The following is a 17,439-nucleotide window of genomic DNA, read 5'->3' as shown; positions in this document are numbered from 1 at the left end:
CCCACTGCACCTCCCACCCCCCTGGAGGTCCCCACTGCACCCCCAGAGACCCCCACTGCACCTCTCATCACCTGGAGTCACCACTGCACCCCCCACCCCTTGGAGGCCCCAACTGCACCTCCCACCCCCTGGAGGCCCGAACTGCACCTCCCACCCCCTGGAGGACCCCACTGCACCTCCCCCCAGAGACCTCCACTGCACCTCTCCTCCGGAGGTCCCCACTGCACCTCCCACCCCCTGGAGGCACCCACTGCACCTCCCACCCCCTGGAGGCCCCCTGCACCTCCCACCCCCTGGAGCCCCCACTGCACCTCCCCCCCGGAGGTCCCCACTGCACCTCCCACCTCCTGGAGGCACCCACTGCATCTCCCATCCCCTGGAGGCCCCCACTGCACCTCCCACCCCCTGGAGGCCCCCTGCACCTCCCACCCCCTGGAGCCCCCACTGCACCTCCCCCCCGGAGGTCCCCTCTGCACCTCCCACCCCCTGGAGCCCCCACTGCACCTCCCCCCCGGAGGTCCCCACTGCACCTCCCACCTCCTGGAGGCACCCACTGCACCTCCCACCCCCTGGAGGCCCGAACTGCACCTCCCACCCCCTGGAGGACCCCACTGCACCTCCCCCCAGAGACCTCCACTGCACCTCTCCTCCGGAGGTCCCCACTGCACCTCCCACCCCCTGGAGGCACCCACTGCACCTCCCACCCCCTGGAGGCCCCCTGCACCTCCCACCCCCTGGAGCCCCCACCGCACCTCCCCCCCGGAGGTCCCCACTGCACCTCCCACCTCCTGGAGGCACCCACTGCATCTCCCATCCCCTGGAGGCCCCCACTGCACCTCCCACCCCCTGGAGGCCCCCTGCACCTCCCACCCCCTGGAGCCCCCACTGCACCTCCCCCCCGGAGGTCCCCTCTGCACCTCCCACCCCCTGGAGCCCCCACTGCACCTCCCCCCCGGAGGTCCCCACTGCACCTCCCACCTCCTGGAGGCACCCACTGCATCTCCCATCCCCTGGAGGCCCCCACTGCACCTACCACCCCCTGGAGGCCCCCACTGCACCTCCCACCCCCTGGAGGCCCCAAAGCACCTCCCACTCCCTGGAGGCTCCCACTGCACCTCCCACCCCCTGGAGACTCCCACTGCCCCTCCCCGCCAGAGACCCCCTCTGCACCTCCCCTCCGGAGGTCCTCACTGCATCTCCCACCCTCTGGAGGTCCCCACTGCACCCCCCCACCCCCTGAAGGCCCCCACTACACCTCCCACCCCCTGGAGCCCCCACTGCACCTCCCACCCCCTGGAGCCCCCACTGCACCTCCCACCCCCTGGAGCCCCCACTGCACCTCCCACCCCCTGGAGCCCCCACTGCACCTCCCACCCCCTGGAGCCCCCACTGCACCTCCCACCCCCTGGAGGCCCCCACTGCACCTCCCACCCCCTGGAGCCCCCACTGCACCTCCCACCCCCTGGAGGTCCCCCTGCACCTCCCACCCCCTGGAGGCCCCCACTGCACCTCCCCCTCAGAGACCCCCTCTGCACCTCCCCTCCGGAGGTCCTCACTGCATCTCCACCCTCTGGAGGCCCGCACTGCACCTCCCATCCCCTGGAGCCCCCACTGCACCTCCCATCCCCTGGAAGCCCCCACTGCACCTCCCACCCCCTGGAGGCCCCCCTGTACCTCCCACCCGCTGGAGGCTTCCACTGCACCTCCCCCCAGAGACCCCCACTGCACCTCCCACACCCTCGAGCCCCAACTGCACCTCCCATCCCCTGGAGGCCCCCACTGACCCTCCCACCCCTGGAACTCCTACTGCACCTCCCACCCCCTGGAGGCCCAAACTGCACCTCCCACCCCCTGGAGGCCCCCACTGCACCTCCCCCAAGAGACCTCTACTGCACCTACCCTCCGGAGGTCCCCACTGCACCTCCCACCCCCTGGAGGCACCCACTGCATCTCCCATCCCCTGGAGGCCCCCACTGCACCTCCCACCCCCTGGAGGCCCCATGCACCTCCCACCCCCTGGAGCCCCCACTTCACCTCCCCCTCGGAGGTCCCCACTGCACCTCCCACCCCCTGGAGCCCCCACTGTACCTCCCCCCGGAGGTCCCCACTGCACCTCCCACCCCCTGGAGGCACCCACTGCATCTCCCATCCCCTGGAGGCCCCCACTGCACCTCCCACCCCCTGGAGCCCCCACTGCACCTCCCACCCCCTGGAGGCCCCCACTGCACCTCCCACCCCCTGGAGCCCCCACTGCACCTCCCACCCCCTGGAGGTCCTCCTGCACCTCCCACCCCCTGGAGGCCCCCACTGCACCTCCCCCTCAGAGACCCCCTCTGCACCTCCCCTCCGGAGGTCCTCACTGCATCTCCCACCCTCTGGAGGCCCGCACTGCACCTCCCATCCCCTGGAGCCCCCACTGCACCTCCCATCCCCTGGAAGCCCCCACTGCACCTCCCACCCCCTGGAGGCCCCCCTGTACCTCCCACCCGCTGGAGGCTTCCACTGCACCTCCCCCCAGAGACCCCCACTGCACCTCCCACACCCTCGAGCCCCAACTGCACCTCCCATCCCCTGGAGGCCCCCACTGACCCTCCCACCCCTGGAACTCCTACTGCACCTCCCACCCCCTGGAGGCCCAAACTGCACCTCCCACCCCCTGGAGGCCCCCACTGCACCTCCCCCAAGAGACCTCCACTGCACCTACCCTCCGGAGGTCCGCACTGCACCTCCCACCCCCTGGAGGCACCCACTGCATCTCCCATCCCCTGGAGGCCCCCACTGCACCTCCCACCCCCTGGAGGCCCCATGCACCTCCCACCCCCTGGAGCCCCCACTTCACCTCCCCCTCGGAGGTCCCCACTGCACCTCCCACCCCCTGGAGCCCCCACTGTACCTCCCCCCGGAGGTCCCCACTGCACCTCCCACCCCCTGGAGGCACCCACTGCATCTCCCATCCCCTGGAGGCCCCCACTGCACCTCCCACCCCCTGGGGGCCTCCAATGCACCTCCCACCCCCTGGGGGCCTCCACTGCACCTCCCACCCCCTGGAGGCCCCCCTGGAGGCCCCCTGCACCTCCCACCCCCTGGAGCCCCCACTGCACCTCCCCCCCAGAGGTCCCCACTGCACCTCCCACCCCCTAGATCCCCCACTGCACCTCCCCCCCGGAGGTCCCCACTGCACCTCCCACCCCCTGGAGGCCCCCACTGCACCTCCCACCCCCTGGAGGCCCCCACTGCACCTCCCACCACCTGGAGGCCCCCTGCACCTCCCACCCCTGGAGGCTCCCACTGCACCTCCCCCCAGAGACCCACACTTCACCTTTCGCCCTGGAGGTCCCCACTGCACCCCCCCACCCTCCGGAGGTCCCCACTGCACCCCCCCTCACCCCCTGAAGGCCCCCACTGCACCTCCCACTTGCTCGAACCTTCACGGCACCTCCCACCCCCTGGAGGCCCCCACTACACCTCCCATCCCCTAGAGGCCCCCACTGCACCTCCCACCCCCTGGAGCCCCCACTGCACCTCCCACCCCCTGGAGGCCCCCCTACACCTCCCACCCCCTGGAGGCCCCCACTGCACCTCCCATCCCCTGGAGGTCCCCACTGCACCTCCCCCCAAAGGTCCCCACTGCACCTTCCACTCCCTGGAGGCCCCCACTGCACCTCCCCTCCGGAGGTCCTCACTGCATCTCCACCATCTGGAGCCCCCCACTGCACCTCCCATCCCCTGGAGGCCCCCACTGCACCTCCCCCCAGAGACCCCCACTGCACCTCCCACCCCCTCGAGCCCCCACTGCACTTCCCATCCCCTGGAGGCCCCCACTGCACCTCCCACCCCCTGGAGGCCCCCACTGCACCTCCCACCCCCTGGTACCCCCACTGCACCTCCCATCCCCTGGAGGCCCCCCCTGCAACTCCCATCCCCTGGATGGCCCCCTGCACCTTTCACCCCTGGAGGCCCGCACTGCACCTCCCACCCCCTGGAGGCCCCCCTGTACCTCCCACCCCCTGGAGGCCTCCACTGCACCTCCCACCCCCTGGAGGCCCCCCTGTACCTCCCACCCCATGGAGGCCCCCATTGCACCTCCCAACCCCTGGAGGTCCCCTCTGCACCTCCCCCCGAAGGTCCCCACTGCACCTTCCACCCCCTGGAGGCCCCCACTGCACCTCCACCTCAGAGACCCCCTCTGCACCTCCCCTCCGGAGGTCCTCACTGCATCTCCCACCTTCTGGAGGCCCCCACTGCACCTCCCATCCCCTGGAGGACCCCACTGCACCTCCCATCCCCTGGAAGCCCCCACTGCACCTCCCACCCCCTGGAGGCCCCCCTGTACCTCCCACCCCCTGGAGGCCCGCCTGTACCTCCCACCCGCTGGAGGCCTCCACTGCACCTCCCCCCAGAGACCCCCACTGCACCTCCCACCCCCTCGAGCCCCCACTGCACCTCCCATCCCCTGGAGGACCCCACTGACCCTCCCACCCCCTGGAACGCCCACTGCACCTCCCAGCCCCTGGAGGCCCCCCTGCACCTCCCACCCCCTGGAGGCCCAAACTGCACCTCCCACCCCCTGGAGGCCCCCACTGCACCTTCCCCCAGAGACCTCCACTGCACCTCTCCTCCGGAGGTCCCCACTGCACCTCCCACCCCCTGGAGGCACCCACTGCATCTCCCATCCCCTGGAGGCCCCCACTGCACCTCCCACCCCCTGGAGGCCCCCACTGCACCTCCCACCCCCTGGAGGCCCCCTGCACCTCCCACCCCCTGGAGCTCCTACTTCACCTTCCCCCTGGAGGTCCCCACTGCACCTCCCACTCCCTGGAGCCCCCACTGCACCTCCCACCCCCTGGAGGCCACCACTGCACCTCCCCCCGAAGGTCCCCACTGCACCTCCCACTCCCTGGAGCCCCCACTGCACCTCCCACCCCCTGGAGGCCCCCCTGCACCTCCCGCCCCCTGGAGGCCCCCACTGCACCTCCTCCTCAGAGACCCCCTCTGCACCTCCCCTCCGGAGGTCCCCACTGCACCTCCCACCCCCTGGAGGCCCCCCTGCACCTCCCCCCAGAGACCTCTACTGCACCTCTCCTCCGGAGGTCCCCACTGCACCTCCCACCCCCTGGAGGCCCCAACTGCACCTCCCCCAGAGACCCCCACTGCACCTCCCACCCCTGGAGGCCCCCACTGCACCTCCCACCCACTGGAGGCCCCCTGCATCTCCCACCCCCCTGGAGGCCCCCATTGCACCTCCCATCCCCTGGAGGTCCCCACTGCACCTCCCCCCGAAGGTCCCCACTGCACCTCCCACCCCCTCGAGCCCCCACTGCACCTCCCACCCCCTGGAGGCCCCCACTGCACCCCCCACCCCCTGGAACACCCACTGCACCTCCCATCCCCTGGAGGCCCCGCCTGCAACTCCCATCCCCTGGATGCCCCCCTGCACCTCTCACCCCTGGAGGCCCCCACTGCACCTCCCATCCCCTGGAGGCCCCCCCTGCAACTCCCATCCCCTGGATGCCCCCACTGCACCCCCCACCCCCTGGAACACCCACTGCACCTCCCACCCCCTGGAGGCCCCCAATGCACCTCCCACCCCCTGGAGACCCCCACTGCACCTCCCATCCCCTGGAGGCCCCACTGCACCTCCCACCCCCTGGAGGCCCCCCCTGCACCTCCCACCCCCTGGAGGCCCCCACTGCACCCCCCACCCCCTGGAACACCCACTGCACCTCCCACCCCCTGGAGGCCCCCACTGCACCTCCCACCCCCTGGAGACCCCCACTGCACCTCCCATCCCCTGGAGGCCCCACTGCACCTCCCACCCCCTGGAGGCCCCCACTACAACTCCCACCCCCTGGAGGCCCCCGCTGCACCTCCCACCCCCTGGAGGCCCCCCTGTACCTCCCACCCCCTGGAGGCCTCCACTGCACCTCCCCCCAGAGACCCCCACTGCGCCTCCTACCCCCTAGAGGCCCCCGCTGCACCTCCACCCCGGAGGCCCTCACTGCACCTCCCACCCCCTGGAGGCCCTCACTGCACCTCCCACCCCCTGGAGGCCTCCACTGCACCTCCCATCCCCTGGAGCCCCCACTGCACCTCCTACCCCTTGGAGGCCCCCCTGTACCTCCCACCCCCTGGAGGCCTCCACTGCACCTCCCACCCCCTGGAGGCCCCCGCTGCACCTCCCCCCCGGAGGCCCTCACTGCACCTCCCACCCCCTGGAGGCCCCACTGCACCTCCCACTCCCTGGAGGCCTCCACTGCACCTCCCATCCCCTGGAGCCCCCACTGCACCTCCCACCCCCTGGAGGCCCCCCTGTACCTCCCACCCCCTGGAGGCCTCCACTGCACCTCCCACCCCCTGGAGGCCCCCCTGTACCTCCCACCCCCTGGAGGCCCCCCTGTACCTCCCACCCCCTGGAGGCCTCCACTGTACCTCCCACCCCCTGGAGGCCTCCACTGCACCTCCCTCCAGAGACCCCCACTGCACCTCCCCCCAGAGACCCCCACTGCACCTCCCACCCCCTGGAGCCCCCACTGCACCTCCCACCCCCTAGAGCCCCCCCTGCACCTCCCACCCCCTGGAGGCCCTCATTGCACCTCCCATCCCCTGGAGGTCCCCACTGCACCTCCCCCCGAAGGTCCCCACTGCACCTTCCACCCCCTGGAGCCCCCACTGCACCTCCCACCCCCTGGAGGCCCCCCTGCACCTTCCACCCCCTGGAGGCCCCCCTGCACCTCCCACCCCTTGGAGCCCCCACTGCTCCTCCCACCCCCTGGAGGCCCCCCTGCACCTTCCACCCCCTGGAGGCCCCCACTGCACCTCCTCCTCAGAGACCCCCTCTGCACCTCCCCTCCGGAGGTCCTCACTGCATCTCCACCCTCTGGAGGCCCCCACTGCACCTCCCATCCCCTTGAGGCCCCCACTGCACCTCCCCCAGAGACCCCCACCGCACCTCCCACCCCTCGAACCCCCACTGCACCTCCCATCCCCTGGAGGCCCCCACTGTACCTCCCACCCCTTGGAGGCCCCCACTTCACCTCCCACCCCCTGGAGTCCCCACTGCACCTCTAATCTCCTGGAGGACCCCACTGCACCTCCCACCCCCTGGAGGCCCCAAAGCACCTCCCAACCCCCTGGAGGCCCCCACTACACCTCCCACCCCCTGCTCCTATCACTTTCAAATACTAAGAACCGTGTAGCGCCTGACTCTGATTGGAGAGCTCACTGTCTTAAGAGGACTTTGTGACCTAAGAACCACAATGATGTTTATTCTGATAAAGCAGTTTTGGGAGCTGCCCGCATTCTCCCTCTGGAGTGTGCAGCTGAAACTGACGACAAGAACCCATCCTGAGAACCCTGATATTGTCTCTACAGTTTTTCTATAAGGATCCATGAGTGAATGAGTGAGCTTAGACAGTGAGCGAGAGAGTGATCGAGTGAGTGATCTGTGTCAATCTATCAATCAGGATTTATAAAGCGCAGCAAATAACCCGTGAGAGTCTCATGGCGCTGCAGTTGCTAACTCCTTCGCGAGAAAGCAGTAAAAAACGAGGGAAAAGCAAGAGAAAAACTCAGAAAAACAAGGGAGAGGAGGGAGAAAGCTGAAAAATGAGACAGAAGCACTCAGAAAAAACAGGTATCACATGTTTGACTGAATTCTCATCGAAATAAATTATTTTGAATGTGTTTCAGGATAAAGGGTTCCTCCAGCTGTGTGAAGTAAAGCATCCCCATGGAGACCCGACTGCTGTGTTCCTTCTTTGTAGCCATGCTTACAGGTGAGAGCCATCACTATCCGTGTAGAGCGAAACGTATGTTGTTCACTCTTAGTAGGTTTCCTTTGCCTTGAGACAGTACAGGTATACCAACTTATCATTCGGAGCAGGGAAATGGACGTCTCCCAAGCTCCTGGTAGGGATTTGAGACACTGCTATGCTGTTATGTTGTCCACTTAATATAATACAAGCAACTCGCATTAGCATTGAATGGATGGATGTCATAGATAACAGGCAAACCCTGAGCAGGTACATGGAAGGCACCAGTGCAAGTAATGTGTAGATCTACAATAACAGGCACGCCTGGGTACATCATGGGGACCACCCAAAGTATAGTATAGTACAGCACCTGCATGTGGCAGATTGCATAATCCGTTGAGATAGACATCGGATAATTTCATTCCAGCTAAAGATACGTCCTTGCGCCTGGCACCGCAATGTTTTCTTTGTTGAGCTGCACTTTGTGCTAAGGGCAACACTAAGGGTCCCTGTGCACAATGAGGTAAAGGCTCCTGAACATCTGCTCTTTGGTACTCAATATATCAGTGTCTCTCATCCGAAGAGAATCACTTAGAGGGCAGACAAGTATAAAGGCTCCTATCGATTGGTCTTATTGGGGCCTTATTCAAACCCCCCAAAGTTTCCATTTCAAAACTTGGTACAAACCCAAGACGACCCTGTCCCTCCTGGTCCACCACCTCACCGTGCCTCCCACCGCCATGTCAAAACAGTAAGCCTCAATGTTAGGTAAGAGATATCGCTGGTTACCCTTGAGTACACAACCTGATCGCCTCTCTAGAAGAGCGCGCGCTTTGATACAATCATGGCCATCATTCATTCACTCAGTAGCTCACTCTCAAGCCAAAAACACAATATCCACATTCGGCTACTTTGGAGAAAAGGTTTTAATAAAAAGAACAAGAAGATATGAATAAATGAACCTTTTTAGAAAAAAACATGAATGAGGTCTGTGCACTAGGTCAAATGGATGGATTTCATGCGAGGGATGGTGGGTACTGATCACCCTTGTATAAAACCAGGTCAGTTCAGAGTCCTTATGTTTCACCTTACGCGAACATAGTCCTTTTTGTATTTCAAAATTATTTTTATTAAGATTTTATAAGCCTAATAGTACAGAAGCAGCACAGAAAGAAGAGCACTCACATAAAGGGGCATGGTGAAGAGAGGAGGGTACAGCACGATTTGTGATAGTGGTATAGTGTCACAGCACCATAGAGTGGAAACAAACCATAATATCAATGGATCACAGTATCATAGTGTCATGGGTAGTAGAGATGAATGAAGGACTACAAGAGTATTGGCAGAGTATTACCCCAGAGTAGGATCATGATATGCAAAAGTAGAGAAGAAGTAGAGATGAAAAGACAGAAAGAAAAGAGACAGAAAGAAAAAGAAGCAATGGAGGAAGGGTTGGGAGGGGGCGGTGATTGAGGAGGGAGTGTGAGGGAGAGAGGAAGCTGGTGAGGGGGAGTTTTAAATGTGTATTTAGCACAGAGGGATTCAACAGACACACCAGGTAACACCATCTCAGAGCACTTTGAAGTCCATTGTGTACCTCACCTCTCTGGAGGGAGTCTGCCCATATGCGACATCATGACACCTACAGTGCTCATATCAACTGGCTGACATTCCCAAGGCAAGGAGGAAATAAGGGACATGCCAACAGCATTATGCACTGCACTGCAGCTGCATGATCCAGTTCCACACAAGAATTCCTCGTTCATTAAATCAAATCCCTTACTGCTTTATACCAAGTACAAATTCCGAATTTGTCGCCGTAAGAGATATCCACAAACTGGCCCTGCCGATTCCTAACCCTATTTAAATTACAAATGTGAAACAATATCTGCTAGGACCTTATCCTCGCCTAGTAGATCAGGAAAACCAGGATGAACAAAGTCTGTACTCCATTTTAAAATTTAGGAGGAGGAACTTTACTCGGTCTGCTCCGCCACGCTCACACAGACACCGCGCATCCGCTGAAGCCACAGTTGAGGCCGTTCCTCCTCCTACCTCACCACCAAGCCCTGGAACAGCCCTCCCGCCACCTCTGGTCACTACCCGGGCTGGCAGAATTCAACAAGAGAATCAAGACCTGCCTCTTCGATTAAGCCATGAAGCCAAGCGTCTGAATGCCCTCATGGGTGATTAGTAGGTCTACGCAAACACGGTTTGATGGATTGATTGATCATTCCCTTAATTCCTATGATTAAGCCAGGTCCAACCCATTCACACAATGTGTTTAAAAAATCACCCCAATGCACCTCTTCCAACTATAGGTTTTCTCTCCTTGTTCCATTGGCCTTGGGGGCGCCTTAATGGCACTACGGATTAGCCTGCATCTCGCTACTAGTTGTTACATCACTGTTTCCTTTTGCTATGGCTGTATTATTTGCATTTTCGTTATGTTTTCATTATTATTTCGTCACCACCGGATGGAGTGGGGGTTGGTTTGTTGGGGGGAGGTGTATTGTTTGTTCTTACAACAGGCGTCATACCTTTCGTGCAGGGTGGTAGCAGAAATGGGGATTTCGCGAAGCTGAACCTACCATTGCTATTGTTATTGCGCTCCTGGACTGTGTGCCCCCTTGTACCTGGGTGGGTGCTATCTTTTGTATGTGACATGGTTTGATGGTTAATAATAAAAAGATACATTTGAAAGAGAAAAAAAATCACCCCATTGCCACCTCTCCTGTGCAGTGCATCTGTATGAGGTTCTCAAAAATGGATCCATGATTTATAAATTTCCAGCTACTCATGAATTATGTATGATAGCCAGATAGCAAGGTTCTAGATTTCTTGCTGGGTTAGTGCAGTGTGTCCAATTACCTTTAAAGAGCCAAGACATGCCAGCCTGTATAAATACTTTCCTTTTTATTTGAAAGGATTGCATTCGTCCTCTTTTTAATGTGTTTTCTGGAAGAAGCACCCTGATCTGTTTTTTTTTGTATTCTTTATTTGTCAACATTGTTTACCTCTAGTGAACCCAGAGTAAATAATTTTACTGCTATATTTTTTACTTTTTGAACAACAGAAAGATCATTGTCACTCTTGACTACATTTTTTAAATTTCTGTGCTTTAGGGTTTCAGAAATTTTCAATGAAATTTACTTATTATGGTGACAAAAGTGGTGCTTTTGGTTTCATTCCTTTTCCTGCTCTTTTTCTATATTATCCTCTTGGGATACCCAACAACAGTTCGCTCTTTGTTTCTATGCAACTGTTAGACGGGGACCCTGAGGGTCGGCCGTCTACTGAGGGAGAGGTCCCCGATGAGGACCACCTCCGGCGATTGTACAGATAGGTCACCTCCCTCCCCACAAACAGCCACCACACCAGGTTGAGTTCAATACTTTTATATAAGGTTTGTAGGGCACGGATATTGGCGATACAGGATATATCGGACCCGAGGGTCCTCTCACTTCTAGTCTCTGTAGGGAAAAAGGGGGTAGCGGGACAGTCTTGGTACCGGGTCGGTACAGGAGGTGGCAAGAGGTGAGCTCACAATCCTCGAGGCTGGCGAGTCTGCAAGTCGGGCCGCGGCAGCGCCAGCAGGCCAAGACGATGGTTTCACGAGGCAGAGGGCCGCGGCAGCGCCAGCAGGCCAAGACGATGGTTTCACGAGGCAGAGGGCCGCGGCAGCGCCAGCAGGCCAAGACGATGGTTTCACGAGGCAGAGGGCCGCGGCAGCGCCAGCAGGCCAAGACGATGGTTTCACGAGGCAGAGGGCCGCGGCAGCGCCAGCAGGCCAGTCGCGGATGAGTTCTTCTCGGGTCTCTCGACTCCAGGATACAACTCCCTTCCTGGTCTGGCCCTGCCCCAGTTATAGGTCTGGCCCCCTTTGATGTCCGGACCCTCGCGCCTGGGGGCCGGGAGGTCCGGGATGAGGGAGTCCAGACACCCAGCAGGGGGGTGGAGCCAGCGCCCAGGGCGGCCTGGGGTGATCGACACCTGGCGGAGGAGAGCCGTTGACGATTCCTTCTCCCAAGTGGTCACTCTGCCTCCTGGGAGGAGGTTGGTGCCTCGATGTCGGGGCCGGCCGGGCCCAGGGTTAGGGTCGAGTTGAGGCCACGCGGCCTCGTGCTGTAGTACCCCAAAATGGCGGCTGGGCCGAGGCCGGGGTGCGGATGGTGACCCGGGCCAGCTGGGTCCGGAGCTGGTGTCTTGTGGTGGAGGGATTGCAGGTTACTTCGGGTGGTCGCCGGGGACTCTGGTTGGGGATTCAGGGAGAGCCAGGGTCCGGGTGCCGTTGCGGGGAGGGGGGACAGCCCGACCATGCGGCCTGTCCAACATGCGTCCCCCCCAGCTGAAGGCGGGGAGAGTCAGCCATCTTCCTGGGGACTCTTCTCGCTGAGGCGGAAAAAGCGTGACAGGCCGTCTGCGTTGGCGTGGTCCTGGCCTGGACGATGTTCCACCGTGAAGTCCATCCCCTGTAGGGAGATGGACCAGCGCAACAGCTTCGGGTTCTCCCCCCGCATTTGCATCAGCCATTGCAGGGGTCGGTGGTCTGTTTGCACCCGGAAGTGGGTGCCGAAGAGGTAGGGCCGGAGCTTCTTGAGTGCCCATACTACGGCGAAGGCCTCCCTCTCAATGGTGCTCCAGCGCTGTTCTCGGGGCAGTAGGCGTCTGCTGATGAAGGCCACTGGTTGGTCGACCCCTTCGGGGTTGAGTTGGGAGAGGACGGCCCCCACACCATGATCGGAGGCGTCCGTCTGCACAATGAATTCCCGGCTGTAGTCGGGAGCCTGGAGCACGGGGGCCGTGCACATGGCGGTCTTCAATTTCTCGAAGGCCGATTGGCAGTCCGGGGTCCAGTTGACTGTTTTGGGGCTCTTCTTGGAGGTGAGCTCTGTGAGGGGTCCCACGATGCTGCCATAGTCCTTCACGAACCGCCGGTAGTATCCGGTGAGCCCCAGGAAGGCCCGGACCTCCGTTTGGGTCGTAGGGGGTTGCCAGGCCTGGATGGCAGCAATCTTGAGCTGGAGAGGGGCCACCAGCCCGCTTCCCACTTGGTGTCCCAGGTAGGTCACGGACCCTTGGCCAACCTGGCACTTGCTGGCCTTGATGGTGAGCCCGGCTTGCTGGAGGGCGTGTAGAACCTCCCGCAGGTGGCGGAGGTGGTCGGTCCACTGATGGCTGTACACAGCAATGTCGTCCAGGTAGGCGGCGCTGAAGTCTTCCAGGCCCGCCAGTACCTGGTTCACCAGCCGTTGGAACGTTGCCGGAGCGTTTTTCATGCCGAAGGGCATTACTTTAAAGTGGTAGTGCCCGTCCGGGGTAGAGAAGGCGGAACGTTCTTGGGCCCTAGGGGTGAGGGCGATCTGCCAGTAGCCCGCCGTTAGGTCGAAGATGCTCAGGTAGCGGGCGGCCCCCATCCGGTCAATTAGCTCATCTGCCCGGGGGATGGGGTGAGCGTCGGTCCTGGTAACTGCATTCAGCCCCCGATAGTCCACGCAGAACCGGAGCTCAGGGGCAACGCCCGGGGCGGCCGCCTTGGGAACCAGGACGACTGGGCTTGCCCAGGGGCTGTCTGAGGGTTCGATCACTCCTAGGGCCAGCATTTTGGACACCTCGGTCTGGATGCAGGCGCACACCCGGTCTGGTACGCGGTACGCCCGGTGTCGAATAGGAGGGCTGTCCCCGGTGTCCACATCGTGAAGGCACCAGGGGGTGACTCCGGGTGTGAGGGAGAACAGGGAGGCGAACCGCCTCAGGAGGGCTTGACAGTCTTGGCGTTGCTCCGGGGACAGGGCCTCGGAGAGCTGGACCCCTTCCACTGAGCCATCCCGCTCGAGGGTCCTCAGTAAGTCCGGAAGGGGTTCGGAGTCTTCTTCCGTCCCGTTATCGGTAGCCATCAGGAGGCTGAGTTCGGATCGCACAAAATGGGGTTTGAGCCTGTTGGCATGGAGGACCCGTAGAGGGTTCCGGGCAGTCTCCATGTCGATTAAATAGGTGACGGGCCCCTTGCGTTCGATCACCTTGAAGGGTCCGGACCATTTGTCTTGGAGTGCACAGGGTTCAACCGGGGACATCACCCAGACCCGTTGTCCCGGTTCGAACTCAATGGAGGATGCGTGCTGATCGTACCATCTCTTCATGTCTTCCTGACTGGCCTCGAGATTGGCTTTGGCGGTTTCTCGGAACCGCCGGGTCTGGTTGCGAAGAGCCAGGAGATACCTGTAGATGTCTGGGGGAGTTTTCTGGGGAGGCTGCTCCCAACCTTCCTTGACTAGGCTGAGGGGGCCCCGGACGGGGTGCCCGTACAGGAGTTCAAATGGGCTGAAGCCGAGGGATTTCTGCGGGACCTCCCGATAGGCAAACAGGAGGCATGGAAGTAGCACGTCCCACTGGCGTCGAAGGGGTTCCTCTAGGCCCATAATCATTCCCTTGAGGGTGCGGTTGAACCTCTCGACCAGTCCGTTTCCTTGCGGGTGATAGGGGGTCGTGAATTTGTAGGTGACCCCGCATTGTTGCCAGAGAGACTTCATATATCTGGAGATAAAGTTCGTGCCCCTGTCGCTGACGACCTCCCGGGGGAACCCCACCCGGGAGAAGATCCCCATCAGGGCTCGGCCCACCACGGTGGCCGTCACAGTCCGAAGAGGGATGGCCTTGGGATAGCGGGTGGCGTGGTCTACTAGGACCAGGATGAACCGGTGTCCTTGGGCTGTTCGGGGGTCGAGGGGCCCCACAATGTCTATTCCCACTCGTTCGAACGGGGTGGTGACGACAGGAAAGGGTTGTAAAGGTGCTTTGATTTTTCTGCCACTTTTTCCGCTGGCCTGGCAGGTGGGGCAGGCCCTGCAGTGGTTGGTGACATCCTTTCGCATTTGGGGCCAGAAAAAATGGGTCACCAGGCGGTCGTAGGTTTTATCCTGTCCCAGGTGTCCGGCAAGGGGGACATCGTGGGCTAAGTTCAGGAGAAAGTCTCGGAAGCGAAGGGGCACCACCAGTACCCGACTGGCTCCTAGTTCTGCAATTTTCTGCTCGCTGTAGAGCAGGTCTTGGTCCCAGTAGATCCAGTGGGCCCCCGAGGTATCCTCTGTGCTCTGGGCCAGGGCTTGCTGCCGGAGTCCTTCGAGAGAGGGACATGTTTTCTGTTCGGCCCGGAATTGTTCTTGAGTGGGGCCTCCCTCCTGATGCCATTGTGCCAGGTCAGGGACGTCCCGAAGCTGGTCGGATCCTTCTTCTGTTTGGGTCGAGGGACTGGCTTCTGGGGCGGCCTCCTCTGGGATGAGCGCGGGAGGAGGTTCCGGCCACTCGGGCTCTTCTAGACTGGGGACCGCGCGGGCGGTCATGGACCGGGTCGTGACGCAGACCCATTCGGGGAGGCCGAGCATCCCCAAGTGTTCTCTCCGTTCGACGGCTGCCCAGGGAGAGCTTTCGAGGTCGTTTCCTAGGAGGCAATCCACGGGGGCATCATCGCGGACAGTTACCTTTAACATCCCTGTTACTCCTCCCCACTCAAAGGGGACGCAGGCCATGCGACACAGACTTTCGGAGTTGTCTGCTGATCGGACAGGGCAAAGAATGTTCGGCAGGATTTGGTCTGGAGTGACAAGGTGGCGTCGGACCGCCGTTACACTGGCCCCGGTGTCGCGGAGGGCTTCCGCCCGGCGGCCATTAATGTTGACCCACTGGCTGTACTTCTGCGTGTTGGCGGGGAGGGGGGCCCACGGAATCATCTCTCTCTCCCCCAAGCAGACCAGTGCCATGGCGGCTGGTGCCCACTCAGAGGGGTCGGTCTCGTACTCTTCTTGGTCGTCCGGGATTAGTTCTTCCCCTAGGGCGGCCGCTGCGACCTGGCGGGGGTTAGTGTTCGGATTCTTTGGGCAGTTGGGATCACTGGCGTAGTGGCCGGGTCGCTGGCATCTGTGGCACATAACGTTGGCCCGGAAACCGGCCGGATGGCCGGGCTCCCTCGGCCGGCCGGGGTCGAGGGGCTGCTTGTGGGTGACAAGGGGCCGGGATCTCTCCCCCGACCCTGGCCCCCTCCTCCTCCTTCCCGGGGGCGATGGGGCCCTGGGTACAGTCTGGATGATTTGCTGGGTCCGTTCCGGCCAACTCGGGTGCTTTCCCACCGGTCGGCTTTGGCGGCGAGTTGTCGAGGTTCGGTTAGTTTACTGTCCAAGAGGTGTTGCCGGAGTTCCACGAAGCAGTTGTTAGACAGGTGCTCCCATACGATAAGGTCAACAAGTTGTTCGTAGGTGGTCACTTTGTTGCCCTTGATCCACCCTTCGAAGGCTCGACTAAAGAAGTTCACGTACTCCACCCAAGTCGTACCCGGAATCCGTTTGCAGTCGCGGAACCGCTGGCGGTACATCTCGGGTGTGAGCCCGTATCGAGTGAGGAGGGCGGCCTTCATGTGGTCGTAGGATGTCATCAGATGGTCCGGGAGTTGCAGCAGGGCGTCCCGCCCTTCGTTGACAAACCTCCCCCATAACCCGGCTCCCCAGTCGCTCCGGGGAATCCGGTGGGAGGTCATGGCCACCTCATAGGCTTTAAACCACTGCTGTATATCATCGTTCTTGTAGTATTCCCGGATGACATCTTTGGGGATGTGAACCTTGGGCTCGGTAGAGGCAGGCAGGGTCGGTCGTTCGGGGAACCCGAGTTCTTTATTCTGTTTCTGGATTTCCAGTTCCTTGAGATTGCGCTCATGTTCGTACGCTAGTTTCTTTTCCTCTAGCTCTCTCTGTTTTTGCTTCTCTTCTCGCTCCTCTCTGAGTCGTAAGTGTTCCAGAGTTATTTTTTGTTCCGCCAGTTTGAGTTCTCCATCCAAGCGAAGTCGGGCCAGTTCTAATTCGTGGAGTCTGCTTTTTTCTCTTTCTTGGATCTCTTCCAGGGAGAGACCCGCTCTTCTTTCTTCAATTGGTGCGGGGCCCGTCTCGGTTGTTCGTGTTCGTGGTACGGCCGTACCCGTTTCTGCCCAAGCTTCTAGGGCTCGTTTGAAGTCTTCCTTTGTGCTCAGACCTGTGGTTGGAAGGCCAAGTTCTATGCAATATTGCTTCAGTTCCCGGTGGTTGTAGTCTTCCAATTTTTCCATCTGGAATTTTTCCGTTGTTCCGCTCTCTGTTGTCATGGTGGTTGTGTGTCGTGGGGAGAGTCACTCTCTGTACTATTATGCGTAGGTTCGGATCCCACCGCTGCCAGCAATGTTAGACGGGGACCCTGAGGGTCGGCCGTCTACTGAGGGAGAGGTCCCCGATGAGGACCACCTCCGGCGATTGTACAGATAGGTCACCTGCCTCCCCACAAACAGCCACCACACCAGGTTGAGTTCAATACTTTTATATAAGGTTTGTAGGGCACGGATATTGGCGATACAGGATATATCGGACCCGAGGGTCCTCTCACTTCTAGTCTCTGTAGGGAAAAAGGGGGTAGCGGGACAGTCTTGGTACCGGGTCGGTACAGGAGGTGGCAAGAGGTGAGCTCACAATCCTCGAGGCTGGCGAGTCTGCAAGTCGGGCCGCGGCAGCGCCAGCAGGCCAAGACGATGGTTTCACTAGGCAGAGGGCCGCGGCAGCGCCAGCAGGCCAAGACGATGGTTTCACGAGGCAGAGGGCCGCGGCAGCGCCAGCAGGCCAAGACGATGGTTTCACGAGGCAGAGGGCCGCGGCAGCGCCAGCAGGCCAAGACGATG

At 61.4% G+C, this 17,439-nt stretch overlaps 1 protein-coding gene across 1 annotated transcript in view; it reads left to right on the top strand.

Moving 5' to 3' along the window:
• LOC144819204 (uncharacterized) overlaps positions 1-17,439 on the top strand; it is a 52,087-nt gene that overhangs the window by 4,019 nt on the left and 30,629 nt on the right. Inside the window, exon 2 of the mRNA XM_078677179.1 lies at positions 7,690-7,775. Coding sequence (XP_078533305.1) covers positions 7,730-7,775 — 46 coding nt within the window. The 5' untranslated portion in view covers positions 7,690-7,729. The remainder of the gene's footprint in view (positions 1-7,689; positions 7,776-17,439) is intronic.

This window comes from Lissotriton helveticus, chromosome 2_1, assembly GCF_964261635.1.
Source record: "Lissotriton helveticus chromosome 2_1, aLisHel1.1, whole genome shotgun sequence".
Taxonomy (NCBI): domain Eukaryota; kingdom Metazoa; phylum Chordata; class Amphibia; order Caudata; family Salamandridae; genus Lissotriton; species Lissotriton helveticus.
The sequence above is the reverse complement of the archived record's forward strand: the minus strand, read 5'-3'. Positions and strand labels throughout refer to the sequence as shown.